We start from the raw sequence: 17,423 nt of genomic DNA on the forward strand, positions 1-17,423 counted from the left end.
TGCAAATATGCCCTAATTTCTGGCTGCTTCTTTTCTAACATCTAACTTTATCCTTCAGTGTACCACAAGGTTGTACATGTGACTTAACACAAGGTTGGCACATCCTTCAGGTTTAGTGGTATGCACACCAAAGGCCAGGTTTGCTCATGAGATGATGGACCAGGACTAGAGGCCCAAATAGACTCTGGAAATAAGCTTAGGACAATTTAAGCAGGGAATTGTGGTGTCTTCAGGACTGTTGTCTAGAGCTAGAAGGTACGTCTGGGTGGACATTGTTGCAGTTGCACTGCAGTTTAACCCCCCTCTTTGCCCAATCATAGATCCAGCATTCCTCCACAGGGGATGATCTGAGGGTACTCCTCAAAACACCAACTTTGAGGAAGCCACTGCTTATTTTGGAGACCTATATCTAAAGAAATCACTACAAGATTACAAATGCATGCTGAGTATTAAGAGAAGATGTTGAAGTACTACCTGTGTATTGGGGAAGATGTGCTTGGAGGGATTAAGGAAGGCTTCACCCTTACTTAGTCTGGCATTCAAATTGTCTAAAAGGAAGAGTTCTTTACCACAGCTTAACTTTTGGCAGGGGGAGGACAAAGAACAAAAGAAAGTTTCAGTCAGAAGGAACAGCTTGTTCAAAATCACGGAGGTAAGAATGAATGCAGCAAATTTGGGAAACTGAAAATAGGTAGTTTGGCCTGAGGGTGGGGTATAGAGCAGACAGCTCTGCTGTAATACTATAGTATTAATATTAATAGTAGAGGGAGCCAAGTTCCCAGACAAAAACAAGAAAACTCACTTGGGTAATTTCCTAAATGCTGTGGCTTAGAATAGAAGCCATCTCTTGAGAATATACTTACTTTCCCTTCTTCTCACCAAAACTTTCTGCTGCACCAACCAACACCTGGACAGCACTCTGGGACAGAATCTCATTCCTGTATTGTCTCTGGTAGCTTGCCTAAAAAAATATTAATTCAAGTCATTATATAGCATGAATAACGATGACAACTTATTACAATCTTGATGGGAAAAATGTGTGATAAAGAAGTAAAAACAATCAATCTAGTCTGTTTGTAAAAAGAATCTTTCTATGGAGTTCAGATTATAAGATTACTGGATAAGGTAGGTCTTGGCTTTGGGTGGAGCCACACTGGTTCTGAAGGAAACTAGAGCTCTTCTAGACATGGAATTAGGTTTTCAAAAAATAAATGGAACTTATTGGCAAATGAGTTTGGGAACTGCTGCAAGCTATATCCACATCTCAAAAGTTAATAATGAATATTAAAGGCTCTGAGAAAACCTACAGTAAAAAAAAAATCCTACTATACATCTTTATTTAATTGAATTTTCTCAAATATTTCCACAACAGGGCTCTGCTGCCTCATCTGTGATAAGGATTAAAATGATTATATCTTTGTAACTTATATAATTATTTATAGAATATTTTATAATTTATAAGGAATATTATAATAACAGATTGCTACTATTTGGCAGAATGCAGTCACTTCTTCATTCAATACATATATATAAAGAGCCTACTGAGCTTCAGGGGCTATGTCTGATGATACGGAAACCAGTATCTGACACTGTTCCTGGCATCCATGTGCTGAACACTATTCAGAATCACTATGTAGACCAACTTCCTTAACTGAAATATATTATGTGACCAAAGATTTCTAGGTTCTGCAGCAGGCATTCTCTCTGCATGATCAGTTTTGAATATTAAACACTGCTTTGTTTTGGGGAAATACTAGAAAGAAATAGCAATGACACTTGAGGATGTGGGATGAAAAAACTTTTCCCATAATTACAGGAATTCAATAGAGTACACTCTTCTCCTTAAATATCATTAAAATATGTTTAAAACAATATTAAATCAAAATATTCTTAGTATCCTCAAGATAAAAATTGTAGTTTGAAAAAATGAGGAAGCTGAAGATTATATGGATCTCGCGAAGGCTTAGCAACACAAATACCAAAGCAATTAGATACTAGAAGATGTTAACTGTTAAATTATCTTTCCCAATGGGAACGCAGAAACGAAATCAACAAATCAAGATGAGCATGAAAATATATCTAAAATTAAGAAGAACTCGGAAGATATTAAGTGAAATGAGATCTAGAGAACAGAGCAGAGAAATCCAATCTACTTTGAAAAGCGAGATTTCTTGATTAAGACACAATAGCACAAAATCAATGATCAAAATATAATAGTAGAACCCAAACATTTGAGGCAATAAATCAAAAAGATACATGGAGTATACACTGCAGAAAACATAGAATATCACAAGCGAAAAAGAGGTTATTCAGTCACCATAAGTTTCCTCTTTTATAGATTGGGAGAATGGAAACTAAATAGATTAAGTCCTTAGTCACATATCATATTAATAACAAAAACAAGACTCAAAATGAAGTTTCCTTCATTTATTTTGTGGGTTCTTGTACACCATATTTTCCTGAAATACATTAAAATTGGGAAGTGACTAAAAGACATGGCCTCATAACATTTTTAAGTTACAAGGAAATAGAAATAATTCTACAGGTATCCAAACAAGAAAGGGAGCTGTATTTAATTTCATAAATATTAATTTATTAATTGCATAAAAATCATTCCTTTGTCTTCATATAAATGTATCATTACTTGGATAAAACTCCTATTTTTAGGTCTGAAACATCTTTAAACATTTACTAATCAATTTTTTTCTACAAAATTAGACAAGAGACACTAGCCAAACCATTGAAAAATACACTTCAAAGATATTCTCAACTGGGAATATTGTTGGAAATAATCAGTGAAAATTATAACATAATATCAATATATTAAAGAATGAAATATGTAATAAAACATATCTATAAAAGGCTTCTTGTTTATAAGACTAATAAGCATAATCATTAAAACAAAACTTAAAGTGTGAAAGTGAAAACAGGGGAATAGGGCATGGTGGTGTCCCTCTGTAGCCCCAGCTACTCTGGGAGACTAAGGCAGGAGGACCCTTTGAGCTCAGGAATTTGAGACCAGTCTGAGCAACATAAAGAAATCTTGTCTCAAAAAATAGAAGAGGAGCACAAAGAGATTTCAGAACACTGAACTGAATTCATATTCCAGCCATGGGTACAAGGCCTAGTAAGCAATTTTTTCTTTTTAAAAAATTAACATAGAGGTAGATTGAGAAAAGGGAAATGCAAACATGTGTCTACTCTAAAAGTACATCTATAGTTAACATTTTAGTTAGAAAGTTATAGAGTATTATTGACATTTATATCATTTGTAAGGTAAAATTAGATACTTTTTGAAGTTAGCTTATCAAACAGAAATAAACAAAGAATGATATATCTCAATACAAAAGAAACAAAGAAAAAGCAGGCAGGCAAAGGAAAAGAAAAAGAAAGAAATTAAACAGCAAGAGAGGAGTGAAAGAAGATAAGAATTGAGATATCAAAATAGAACAGCTATTAGATCCTATAATAAACCTCAAATACTCCAAAAAGGTTCAGATTAATTAATTGAGTGAATATTATTTGAGCACCTACTATGTACTACACATTGTGGTATTCACTGAAGACATACAGATGAATAAATCACAGTCTTTAGCCTAAAAAATATTACCTAGGTTTACTAGATTTGCCTACAAGAAAAATTAACTATACTAAAAAGCAAAATGTCAAGTGAAGCAGCAAAATGTCAAGTGAGCTGAGCTGCTGGCTAACCAGCCCCTTGCTTCCCCAGAGTGAAGACCAGCCTGGAACCCTGTCCTCAAAGGAGTAGCACCTGAGAAGAGATGCTGGCTGACCAGCCCTGCACTTCCCCCAAATCACAGATGATCCTGGTTCTCTACCCATGGTAGCATAGCCAGCTCCCTCATTCACAAGGGAGCAGACCCCACATAGGTAGACCAGCCACACAAACTTCTGCAGCCTAAGCAACTGAGGCACTCACAGGCATCAATGACATTGACTGTAGCTGAAGAAACTGTATTGAGGCTATGCTATTGTATCCACCCAGTAAAAAGCTAATGCACCCTACCCAACTGACACCCTGGGACATATCTGCAGGTGAGTCTTTCCCCATGAAAGCCACTATACAAAATTGAAAGAGGCAACTGTTTCACAAGATCTGAAGATATCAATGCAAGGATACAAAAAAACATGAAAAAGCAAGAAAATATCTCACTGTTAAAGGAACACAATAGTTCACCAGCAACTGGTCCCAAAGAAATGGAAATGTAGAAACTCCCTGAAAAGGAATTTACAATAATGATATTAAGGAAAATCAGCAGACACAATAAAATCGAAAAGCAATTCATTATGTGAATGAGAAACTCAACAAAAAGATAGATATTATAAAAAAATAACTGAACAGAAATATTGGAGCTAATTTAATGAATGAAAAAATACAATTGAGAGCTTTGATAACAAACTAGATCAAACAGAATAAAAGAATCTCTAAACTTGAAGCCAGATATTTTCAAATAACCATGTCAGACAAAAGAGAAAGAAAAAAGAGAAAAAGAGAAAGATACATAGATAAGAAAGAAAGAAAAGAAAAAAGAGAGAAAGAGAGAAAGAAAGAAAGATAGATAGAAAGAGCGAGCCAAAGAACCCAAGAGAGCTATGGGACCCATGGGACATCATTACACAAACAAATGTTATCATTATGGGAATTTAAGAAGGAGAAGAGATGGGAAAAGGCATAGAAAACATATTTAATAAAGTAATAACAGAAAACTTCCAAGTTTTTGAAAAGATATAGACATCTAGATCCAGGAAGGTCAAATATCCCCCAAAAGATTCAACCTAAAAAATTCTTCTCTGAGGCACATTGTAGTCAAACTGTCAAAAGTCAAAGACAGAGAGAATTTTAAAAATAGAAAAAGTGTCAAGTCACATATAAAGGAATCTCCATTAGAATATCAGCATATTTCTCAGCAGAAACTTTATAGGCCAGAAGAGAATAAGATAATATGGTTGAAGTGATGAAAGACAAAAAAAACTTTCAACCAACAATACTATATCCAGAAAAGCTATCCTTCAGAAATCAAGTGTTTCCCTGACAAGTAAAACCTGAGAGAATTCACCATCACTAGACTGGACTCACAAGAAATGCTTAAAAGTCCAATATCTGGAAGCAAAAGGACAATAACTAAGATTGTAAAAACATATAAAACCCAATGGTAGAGCAGATACACAAATCTTAAAGAAAAAGGAATCAAACCTTATTATTACAGAAAAACACCAATCTTCAAAGATAAACAAACAAAAAGAAATACACACCAACCAAAAAAAAATAATAAATGACACCTTTCAATAATATCCCTGAATGTAAACTAATTAAAATTTCCATTTAAAAGATACAGACTGGCTGAATTGATTAAAATATAAGACCCAACTACACACTGCCTATGCCTATTAAAAACTCACTTCACCTGTAAAGACGCCCACAAACTGAAAGTGAAGGGATGAAAAAAGATATTTCTGGCAAACAGAACCCAAAAATGATCAGGAGTAGTTATATAGCTATACTTATAACTGATAAAATAGACTTTAGGTAAAACACTGTAAGAGAGACAAAGAAGTTTACTATATAATGATAAAGGGATCAAATCAGCAAAAGGACATATAAATACCAAAAACCAGAGCACTCAAACACATAAGTCAAAAATTATTAGATCTGAAGGGAGAGAAAGACTCCAATACGATAATAGTTGGGTCTTTAAAACCCCAGTCATAGCATTGGAAGGACTATCTACACAGAAAATCAACAAAGAAACTTTGGATTTAAACTGCACTATAGACAGAACATTTCATTCAAGAACAGCAGAATACATATTCTTCTCATCAGCACACAGATCATTCTCCAGGATAGAGCATATGGTAGGCCACAAAACAAGCCCCCCAAATTTTTAAAAAATTAAAATCATATCAAGTATCTTTTCTGACCACAATGGAGTAAAACTGGAAATCAGTAACAAGAAGAACATTGGAAACTGTACAACCACATGGAAATTAATCATGTTCCTCAACCACTGATAGATCAAGAAAAAAAATTAAGAAGGTAATTCTTTATTTTGAAACAAAAGTAGAAACACAACATATCAAAACCTATGGGATATAGCAAAAGCTGCACTAAGAGGGAAATTTATAGTAATAAACTTTTACATCAAAAAAATAGACAGAGGGCCAGGTGTGGTGGCTTATGCCTGTAATCCCAGCACTTTCGGAGGCTGAGGTGTGCAGATCACTTGAGGTCAGGAGTTTGAGACCAGCCTGGCCAACATGGTGAAACCCCATATCTACTAAAATTACAAAAATTAGCCAGGTGTGGTGGCAAGCACCTTTAATCACAGCTACTCAGGAGGCTGATGTAGGAGAATTGCTTGAATCCAGGAGGTAGAGTTTGCAGTGAGCCAAGATTGCACCACTGCAATCCAGCCTGGGCGATAGAGTAAGACTCCATCCCCCGCCATCCCCCACACACAAAAGTTCAAAAAACAACTTAATTATGCACCTTAAGGAACTAAAAAAGTAAGAACAAACCAAACCCAAAATTAAGTCAAGGAAAGAAGTAATAAAAATCAGAACTAAGATAAGTGAAATTGACACCAAAAATAATATAAAAGATCAGAAAAACAAAATGTTGTTTTTTAAATAAGAAAAAATTAACAAACCATTAGACTAAGAAAATAAGGAGAGAAGATACAAATAAATTAAATCAGAAGTGAAAAACGAGACACAACAACTGAGACCACAGAAATTCAAGGGATCATTACAGACTATTATGAACAACTATACTCCAACAAATTGGAAAACCTGGGGGGAATGGATAAATTCCTGGACACATAAACCTACTGAGATTGAGCCAGGAAGACATAGGAAGTCCGAATAGACCAATGAAGACTTACAAGATTGCAGCAGTAATATAAAGTCTCCCAAGAAAAAAACATTTTTGAAAGGGAAGGAATTCTTCCAAACTCATTTTATGAGGCTAGCATTACCCTAATACCAACAGCAAACAACACAACAAAAAAAGAAAACTATAGGCTAATATCCCTCATGAACACAGATGCAAAAATCCTCAACAAAATACTAGCAAACAAAATCTAACAGCACATCAAAAAGATTATACACTGTGATCAAGTGGGATTTATCCCAGGAATGCAAGGATATTTAAATATACACAAATCAACACACGTAACACATCACATTAACAGAAAGACCAAAGCCATTTGATCATCTGAATAGACGCAAAAAACATTTGATAAAATTCAGCATTGTTTCATGATAAAAACTCCCAATAAAGTAGATATACAAGGAATGTACCTAAATACAATAAAACCATATATGACAAATCCACAGCCAAAATCATACGGAATGAGGACAAGTTAAAATCTTATATTTAGGAAAGCTAAAGACTCCACAAAACAACTCCTAGAACTGTTAAACCAATTTAATGAAGTTGCAGGATACGATATTAACAAACAAACAAAATTAGTAGCATTTCTACAGACTAACAGCTAACTATGTGAAAAGAAATCAAAGCATAAATACCATTTACAATAGCTACCAAAAATACATAAGAATACATTTAACCATGAAAATGAAAGACCTCTACAATGAAAACTATAAAAGACTAATGAAGGAATTGAAGAGAACACAAAAAATGGGAAGACATCCCATGTTCATATATTGGAAGAACAAATCTTGTTAAAATGACCATACTCCCTAAGAATCCTGTGGATTCAATGCAATCCCTAGCAAAATACCAGTGATAGAGAAAACATTCCTAAAATTTGTATGGAACCTCAAAAGACCTCAAGTAGCCAAAGCAATTTTGAGCACAAGGAACAAAGCTGGAGACATTATAATACCTTAGTTCAAAATACACTACAACCAACAAGCTATAGCAACCAACACAGTATGGTACTTGCATAAAAACAGGCACACAGACCAAGAGAACAGAATAGAAAACCCAGGAATATATTACCTATTTATAGCCAACTGATTTTCGACAAAGCCATGAGGAACGTACACTGGGGAAAGAACAGTCTCTTCAATAAATAGTGTTGGGATTAATAGTCATATGCAGATGAATGAAACTAAACCCTTGTCTCTCCTTTATATGAAAATAAACTCAAAATGGATTAAAGACTCGCAACTATGAAACCACTAGAAGAAAACGGAGGAGAAACACTTCAAGTCATTGGACTGGGCAAGGATTTCATGGCTACAATCTCAAAAGCACAGGAAACAAAAGGAAAAATAGACACATGAGATTATATCAAACTAAAATACTACTGCACAGCAAAGGAAGCAATCAATAGAATAATGAGGCAACCTACAGAACAAAAAGAAATATTTGCAAACTATTCTTCTACTAAGGCATTAATATCCAGAATAGACAAAGAACTCAAACCACCCAACAGCAAAAAACAAACAAACAAATAGTATGATTTAAAAATGAGCAAAGGATCTGAATAGACATTTCTCAAAGACACAAATGGTCAACAAGCACATAAAAAAATTTAACATCACTAGTGAATAGGGAAATGAAAATCAAAACCATAATGAGATATTATCTTTCCCTGGCTAGAATACAATGTTTATATATGGGGAATGTTTATTGCAGCACAATTCACAATAGCCAAGATAAACAATCAACTAAGTGTCCATCAATAGATGAATGGATACAGAAAATGTCGTATATTTACACAACAGAATACTATTGAGCCATAAAAATGAATAAAATGCTTTCATTTGTGGCAACATGGATAAGACTAGAAGACATTATGTTAAGTGAAAGAAGTCAGGCACAGAAAAAGAAATACTGCTTGTTCTCACTCATATATGGAAGCTATAAAAGTTGACCTCATAGAAGTAGAGTAGAATAGTGGCTCCAAGAGGCTGGGAAGGGTAGGGGGACAGGGGAGCTAGCAGGAATAGGTTGGTTAACAGATACAAAGTTGCAGTTAGATAGGAGGAATAAATTCTAGTGTTCTACAGCACTGCAGGGTGATTATAGTAAACACTAATCTATTGTATTTTTTCATATAGTTAGAAGACAAAATTTTGAACATTCTCAACCTAAAGAAACAATAAAGGTTTGAAGTGATCTATATGTTTATTACCCTTATTTGATCATGACACATGTATACTTGTATTAGAATATTACATTGTGCCTCATAAATATGTATAATTATATGTCAATTAAAACAACAGCAATAAAAATTACCCTCTTGACCCTAAATTTACCTTTCATATTAGAATAAAATATTAGTTTGAAAAGGTAAAATTTAATAACACAATGTACAAAAAGAGATTATCAAGCAAAAGGGTGTATAGATTTTTTTAAGGCTGAGAAAATTGTGTGCGTGTATGTGTGTGTGTATAAAGAATTAGTGGCAATAGGGGTGGGGAATAAGGTGGTGGTGGTGGCAGTGGCAGATTCTTTGATCATGAGTCCAGCTAGAAGGGATATTACAAAAATTGGTGAGCAAGTACATTACTTAGATAGAGAAACAAAACTATCCAGAAAAGTTGTGTGAGCAATGAGAAGGATCAAAATGTGCTGTTAGTTGATATTTCCACAATTTAGTGTTTAATATTCTGTTTTTATTTTCTATCTCATTGAAAAATTTTTGATTTGGGGAATTTCTGCGGGAAAAGATAGAAATGCAATTTATATTTCCTAAATTATATAGCAGATTATATATACTTTTGGTTAGTCTACCTCATTTTTGACAGTTACAGACAAATGTTTGTAAAATACTCCTTTGTGCTTTCTAAGGAAGCAATTGTTGTGGCTTAAAGAAGCCATGGTTGGCTGTTCAGGTTCACCTATGGTTATCTCAGGACTAGCCCTACTTCATTGTTTCCAGATCCTCTTCTACTCTGAAATCCTGGTCTAGATGTTTCTCTATCCTGTTCCATTGTTTTATATTGACTGACAATTTTTTCCTCTCATTCCTGCTGACTCGGTATATTTAGAAAGCCTGCCTTTGTTTTTGCCTCAGAAGCTGTTCATAGGCAGTTCCCAGGGGAACCCAGGATGACTAGCTTGTCCATTTACATTACAGAACCATGGCCTTGGAGCATCAGATTTAGGAAACATGGAAGAGCTAGCAGGAATATTTGCTACCTCTGTGTTAACTTAGTCATATGGAAGGAAGTCATTACTCTGTGGATAGCAATACCTAATTTGGTAGGACAAGTGGAAAATCTGCTGGTGGAATAAAGCACCATGTGGGCATTAGCTTCATCCTCATGGCACGGCCTCAATTGCTTAAAGAAGTTATGTATGTCCTTAAAATAGTTGCCTTTGAAACTCAGCTTGTCTGCTAAGACTACTGTTGAAGAGAGAACAATCATACCCTACAGATCTCCCACTTCCCTAGTTAGACTGAGCAGGTAGAGTGATTGGAATCCTACATGGCTGGAATAGCTGAGAAGTGTTCAACAGCTCCATAGGCAGTGAGGAAGGGCCAATATGAACACCTTAAGAGGACAATTCATGGCAAATAGATCTTGATTATTTCAACCTGGATAGAAAATGAAAACTAGCCTATTAGCAATTTCCAACAGTTTGTATGCTGCTGTGCTACAGCATTTCTCTAATTTTTAGCTAATATTTGAATGAAAACATAATACTCTCTTCAGTCAGCTATTAGAGGATTTGGCTGTATCATTACATGAAAAACTGGCTTGGATCCAGAGATGGGCAATATCACAGAACTGATTGCCTAACACATCTGAAGTTTAACCCCAGTTGCAATTTCTACAATTGGGATCTGTCAAATTCCCAATTCTTCATAAATAAATCACTCTTAAGTTAATGTGAGTGAATTTCTTTCTTTCCTTCTTTCTCTGTCTTTCATCTCTCTCTCTCTCTTTCTCTCCCTTTCTTTCTTTCTTTCTCTTTCTTTCTTTTTCTTTCTTTCTTTCCTCTCTCTCTCTCTTTCTTTTTCTTTCCAATCAAGCAGATTCCTAAGACAATGTCAAACTTCCCTTTGCCTTTGTAAACAATCTATTAAGTGAGCATGATCAAGATGTCTTTATAAAGGAGGAATTTTTCAACATAATTTTTGGCCAAACATAATTTCAAAAGAGAATAATACAGTACTATTTGTGCTGACAAGAGACGCCTGTTGGCCAGCTCCATTGCTTCAGTGTTAAAGATCTCATCTATTTCCTTGTTACAGTGTGGACATTTCACCTTCTGATGTTCTGTTGTTTCTTCTTCGTTCAACTAAATAAAACATAAATAAAAGAACAAAAAATACATGAATATTAACATATTGTTTAGCAAAATCCACAAGCAATTTTTGTACCAGTTTGCATTGAAAAATGGTAGCAAATCTGGTAGATAAATGTTCAGATCCTCATCATTTGCTCAAATGTCCTAATCGTTTGCTCAGTTATAGAAGGTAAAATAATTGTCAGTTTTGCGGGGAGGAGTTATATCATATCTTCACTTTTACACGGCATTATTAACAGTTTAAAAAGCTATCACATGTATGATCATGCTTTACACTAGCAGTTTTCAAAGTGTGGTCTCCCAGCAGCATCAGAATCACCTGGGAATTGTTAGAAACGTGCATTCTCAGATCCCACCTTAGACCTAGTGAATCATAATTGGAGGAGTGGGCGGCAATCTGTGTTTCTAAAACCCCATTTGAAAATTTTGCTGCAGCTAAAGCTTGACAACCACTGCTTTAAAATGATACTTAATGTAAAATAGAAAGTGAACACACGTAAAGGAAATGGGAGTATGAATAATTTACAGATGAGAAACTGAAGCTTAGAGAAAATTGATGATATGCTCAAAATTACAAAGCTATTAAGTGAGAAAGCTAGGCTATAAAGCCAGATTTTCTGATTCCAAGGTCGGTGTTCTATCTTTAATACTATAATATCCCTCATGTTTGCATCATAAAAAGGAGAATGTAGTCATTTGATCCTCTGCCTTCTAAAACAGATCAAGTACCAGAGTGGTGGCCCCAACACTGGCTTCTGCATTAGAATTAGCTGGGTAGTGGACTTAAAATATTCCTGGATCCCTGCTCAGACCACCTGCATAAAAATCTTCAGAGAGTAGGTGAAAACTCAATCAATATTTTGAGTAAACTATCTGGATAATTCTGATGCAGACAAGTCAGCAAAAGTTCACAATCAGGTATTGGAAGCTACTAGAGAAATCTTTGGATATGACATGGTACTTGTTCCATCCAGAAATCCTGGCAGTATTCCTGCAGGCACAAGGGTCAGTTCTAAATTCCTATCTGGAGCTTTAAGCACTGGTTCAGTGGATATGAAATGGATTTTTTCAGAATTCTATTTCATAGAGACTAATTATCTCACCTAAGCACTCCCAGAAGTTGGCCCCTCATATTGTGTTTTGCAAAAAAAACAAAAACAAAAATATTGTAAAAACCATTGAAAACTGGACATGATGTAGGACACGGAAAAGTGCAGCAGCTGTGAAGACCCCAGGACAACTTTTATTATTTCCCTTTAGGGAAACCATGACTGATTAGTGTGCTGAGTGTTCTTAAAAGAATGAGTCTGACTGCAGATATCTTAAAGCATATCTCAGAAGCAGAAGGTGACATCTCCCACAGCTAAACTTTGGCTTTGAATTCTATTTTATATTGAAAATATTTTTAACCATAAATTAAGGTCTAGCAAATGCTTAGATACACAATAGCCTAAATAAATAAACAAAGGCCCCTGACCCCTCCCAATTTGGTCAAAAACTAGCCATTTTCTAAGGTTCACTTTCATACACACACACACACACACACACACACACACACACACACATACATATATATATATATATATATTTTTTTTTTTTTTTAAGAAAGGGTATCTCTTTGCTGCCCAGGCTGGAGTGCAGCAGCACAATCACGGTTCACCACAGCCTCAACCTCCCAGGCTTGAGTGATCTTCCCACCTCAGTCTCCCGAGTAGCGGGGACTACAGATGCACACCACCACCCAACTAATTTTTGTATATTTTATAGAGACATGGTTTTGGCATGTTGCCAGGTTCGTCTCAAACTGCTAGGTTCAAGCAATTCACCTGCCTTGGCTTCCCAAAGTGTTAAGATTACAGGCATGAGCCACTGTGCTGACCTATGATGTCTTTTAAAGGGAGCTCCAATACACAGCTTCCTCTTTTGAATTTAAACATATATATTTTAAACATACACATAAAACATATATTTTATTTTCAAATTTTTGGTATTTATTGATTTTTTTTATTATACTTTAAGTTCTAGGGTACATGTGCACAATGTGCAAGTTTGTTACATATGTATACATGTGCCATGTTGGTGTGCTGCACCCATTAACTCGTCATTTACATTAGGTATCTCTCCTAATGCTATCCCTCCCCCCACCCCCACCCCACAGCAGTCCCCAGTGTGTGATGTTACCCTTCCTGTGTCCATGTGTTCTCATTGTTCAGTTCCCACCTATGAGTGAGAACATGCAGTGTTTGGTTTTTTGTGCTTGTGATAGTTTGCTGATAATGATGGTTTCCAGCTTCATCCGTGTCCCTACAAAGGACATGAACTCATCATTTTTTATGGCTGCATAGTATTCCATGGTGTATATGTACCATGTGTTCTTAATCCAGTCTATCATTGTTGGACATTTGGGTTGGTTCCAAGTCTTTGCTATTGTGAATAGTGCCACAGTAAACATACATGTGCATGTGTCTTTATAGCAGCATGTTTTATAATCCTTTGGGTATATACCCAGTAATGGGATTGCTGGGTCAAATGGTATTTCTAGTTCTAGATCCCTGAGGAATTGCCGCACTGTCTTCCACAATGGTTGAACTAGTTTACAGTCCCACCAACGGTGTAAAAGTGCTCCTATTTCTCCACATCCCTCTCCAGCACCTGTTGTTTCCTGACTTTTTAATGATCGCCATTCTAAGTGGTATGAGATGGTATCTCGTTGTGGTTTTGATTTGCATTTCTCTGATGACCAGTGATGATGAGCATTTTTTCATGTATCTGTTGGCTGCATAAATGTCTTCTTTTGAGAAGTGTCTGTTCATATCATTTGCCCACTTTTTGATGGGGTTGTTTTTACTTGTAAATCTGTTTGAGTTCATTGTAGATTCTGGATATTAGCCCTTTGTCAGATGCGTAGATTGCAAAAATTTTCTCCTATTCTGTAGGTTGCCTGTTCACTCTGATGGTAGTTTCTTTTGCTGTGCAGAAGCTCTTTAGTTTAATTAGATCCCATTTGTCAATTTTGGCTTTTGTTGCCATTGCTATTGGTGTTTTAGACATGAAGTCCTTGCCCATGCCTATGTCCTGAATGGTATTGCCTAGGTTTCCTTCTAGGGTTTTTATGGTTTTAGGTCTAACATTTAAGTCTTTAATCCATCTTGAATTAATTTTTGTGTAAGGCATAAGGAAGGTATCCAGTTTCAGCTTTCTACATATGGCTAGCCAGTTTTCCCAGCACCGTTTGTTAAATAGGGAATCCTTTCTCCATTTCTTGTTTTTGTCAAGTTTGTCAAAGATCAGATAGTTGTAGATGTGTGGTATTATTTCTGAGGACTCTGTTCTGTTCCATTGGTCTAGATCTCTGTTTTGGTACAAGTACCATGCTGTTTTGGTTAGTGTAGCCTTGTAGTATAGTTTGAAGTCAGGTAGCATGATGCCTCCAGCTTTGTTCTTTTGGCTTATGATTGACTTAGCAATGTGGGCTCTTTTTTGGTTCCATATGAACTTCAAAGTAGTTTTTTCCAATTCTGTGAAGAAAGTCATTGGTAGCTTGATGGGGATGGCATTGAATCTATAAATTACCTTGGGCAGTATGGCCATTTTCACGATATTGATTCTTCCTATCCATGAGCATGGAATGTTCTTCCATTTGTTTGTATCCTCTTTTATTTCGTTGAGCAGTGGTTTGTAGTTCTCCTTGAAGAGGTCCTTCACATCCCTTGTAAGTTTGATTCCTAGGTATTTTATTCTCTTTGAAGCAATTGTGAATGGGAGTTCACTCATGATTTGGCTCTCTGTTTGACTGTTATTGGTGTATAAGAATGCTTGTGATTTTTGCACATTGATTTTGTATCCTGAGACTTTGCTGAAGTTGCTTATGAGCTTAAGGAGATTTTGGGCTGAGACGATGGGGTTTTCTAAATATACAATCATGTCATCTGCAAACAGGGACAATTTGACTTCCTCTTTTCCTAATTGACTACCCTTTATTTCCTTCTCCTGCCTGATTGCCCTGGCCAGACCTTCCAACACTATGTTGAATAGGAGTGGTGAGAGAGGGCATCCCTGTCTTGTGCCAGTTTTCAAAGGGAATGCTTCCAGTTTTTGCCCATTCAGTATGATATTGGCTGTGGGTTTGTCATAGATAGCTCTTATTATTTTGAAATATGTCCCATCAATACTATTAAGAGTTTTTAGCATGAAGGGCTGTTGCATTTTGTCGAAGGCCTTTTCTGCATCTATTGAGGTAATCATGTGGTTTTTGCCTTTGGTTCTGTTTATATGCTGGATTACAATTATTGATTTGTGTATGTTGAACCAGCCTTGCATCCCAGGGATGAAGCCCACTTGATCATGGTGGATAAGCTTTTTGATGTGCCGCTGGATTTGGTTTGCCAGTATTTTATTGAGGATTTTTGCATCGATGTTCATCAGGAATGTTGGTCTAAAATTCTCTTTTTTTGTTGTGTCTCTGCCAGGCTTTGGTATCAGGATGATGCTGGCCTCATAAAATGAGTTAGGGAGGATTCCCACTTTTTCTATTGATTGGAATAGTTTCAGAAGGAATGGTACCAGCTCCTCCTTGTACCTCTGGTAGAATTCGGCTGTGAATCCATCTGGTCCTGGACTTTTTTTGGTTGGTAAGCTATTAATTATTGCTTCCATTTCAGAGCCTGTTATTGGTCTATTAAGAGATTTAACTTCTTCCTGGTTTAGTCTTGGGAGGGTGCATGTGTCAAGGAATTTATGCATTTCTTCTAGATTTTCTAGTTTATTTGTGTAGAGGTGTTTATGGTATTCTCTGATGGTAGTTTGTATTTCTGTGGGAGTGGTGGTGACATCCCCTTTATCATTTTTTATTGCATCTATTTGGTTCTTCTCTCTTTTATTCTTTATTAGTCTTGCTGGTGGTCTATCAATTTGGTTGATCTTTTCAAAAAACCAGCTCCTGGATTCATTGATTTTTTGAAGGGTTTTTTGTGTCTCTATTTCCTTCAGTTCTGCTCTGATCTTAGTTATTTCTTGCCTTCTGCTAGCTTTTGAATGTGTTTGCTTTTGCTTCTCTAGTTCTTTTCATTGTGATGTTAGGGTGTCAATTTTAGATCTTTCCTGCTTTCTCTTGTGGGCATTTAGTGCTATAAATTTCCCTCTACACACTGCTTTGAATGTGTCCCAGAGATTCTGGTATGTTGTGTCTTTGTTCTCATTGGTTTCAAAGAACATCTTTATTTCTGCCTTCATTTTGTTATGTACCCAGTAGTCATTCAGGAGCAGGTTGTTTAGTTTCCATGTAGTTGAGCGATTTTGAGTGAGTTTCTTAATCCTGAGTTCTAGTTTGATTGCACTGTGGTCTGAGAGATTGTTGTGATTTCTGTTCTTTTACATTTGCTGAGGAGTGCTTTACTTCCAACTATGTGGTCAGTTTTGGAATAAGTGCGGTGTGGTGCTGAGAAGAATGTATATTCTGTTGGTTTGGGGTGGAGAGTTCTGTAGATGTCTGTTAGGTCTGCTTGGTGCAGAGCTGAGCTCATTTCCTGGATATCCTTGTTAACTTTCTGTCTCATTGATCTGTCTAATGTTGACAATGGGGTGTTAATTTCTCCCATTATTATTGTGTGGGAGTCTAAGTCTCTTTGTAGGTCTCTAAGGAGTTGCTTTATGAATCTAGGTGCTCCTGTATTGGGTGCATATATATTTAGGAGAGTTAGCTCTTCTTGTTGAACTGATCCCTTTACCATTATGTAATGGCCTTCTTTGTCTCTTTTGATCTTCATTGGTTTAAAGCCTGTTTTATCAGAGACAAGGATTGTAACTCCTGCCTTTTTTGTTTTCCGTTTGCTTGGTAGATCTTCCTCCATCCCTTTATTTTGAGCCTATGTGCACGTGAGATGGGTTTCCTGAATACAGCAGCACACTGATGGGTCTTGACTTTTCATCCAATTTGCCAGTCTGTGTCTTTTAATTGGAGCATTTAGCCCATTTACATTTAAGGTTATTATTGTTATGTGTGAATTTGATCCTGTCATTATGATGTTAGCTGGTTATTTTGCTCGTTAGTTGATGCAGTTTCTTCCTAGCATCGATGGTCTTTACAATTTGGCATGTTTCTGCAGTGGCTGGTACCGGTTGTTCCTTTCCATGTTTAGTGCTTCCTTCAGGAGCTCTTGTAGGGCAGGCCTGG

At 36.1% G+C, this 17,423-nt stretch overlaps 1 protein-coding gene across 1 annotated transcript in view; it reads right to left on the bottom strand.

The window, feature by feature from the left end:
* SLC9C1 (solute carrier family 9 member C1) overlaps positions 1-17,423 on the bottom strand; it is a 137,972-nt gene that overhangs the window by 71,436 nt on the left and 49,113 nt on the right. The window contains 2 exon segments of the mRNA XM_016941634.2: positions 864-961; positions 11,117-11,242. Coding sequence (XP_016797123.1) covers positions 864-961; positions 11,117-11,242 — 224 coding nt within the window.

The sequence above is a fragment of the Pan troglodytes genome, chromosome 2 (assembly GCF_028858775.2).
Source record: "Pan troglodytes isolate AG18354 chromosome 2, NHGRI_mPanTro3-v2.0_pri, whole genome shotgun sequence".
NCBI lineage: Eukaryota > Metazoa > Chordata > Mammalia > Primates > Hominidae > Pan > Pan troglodytes.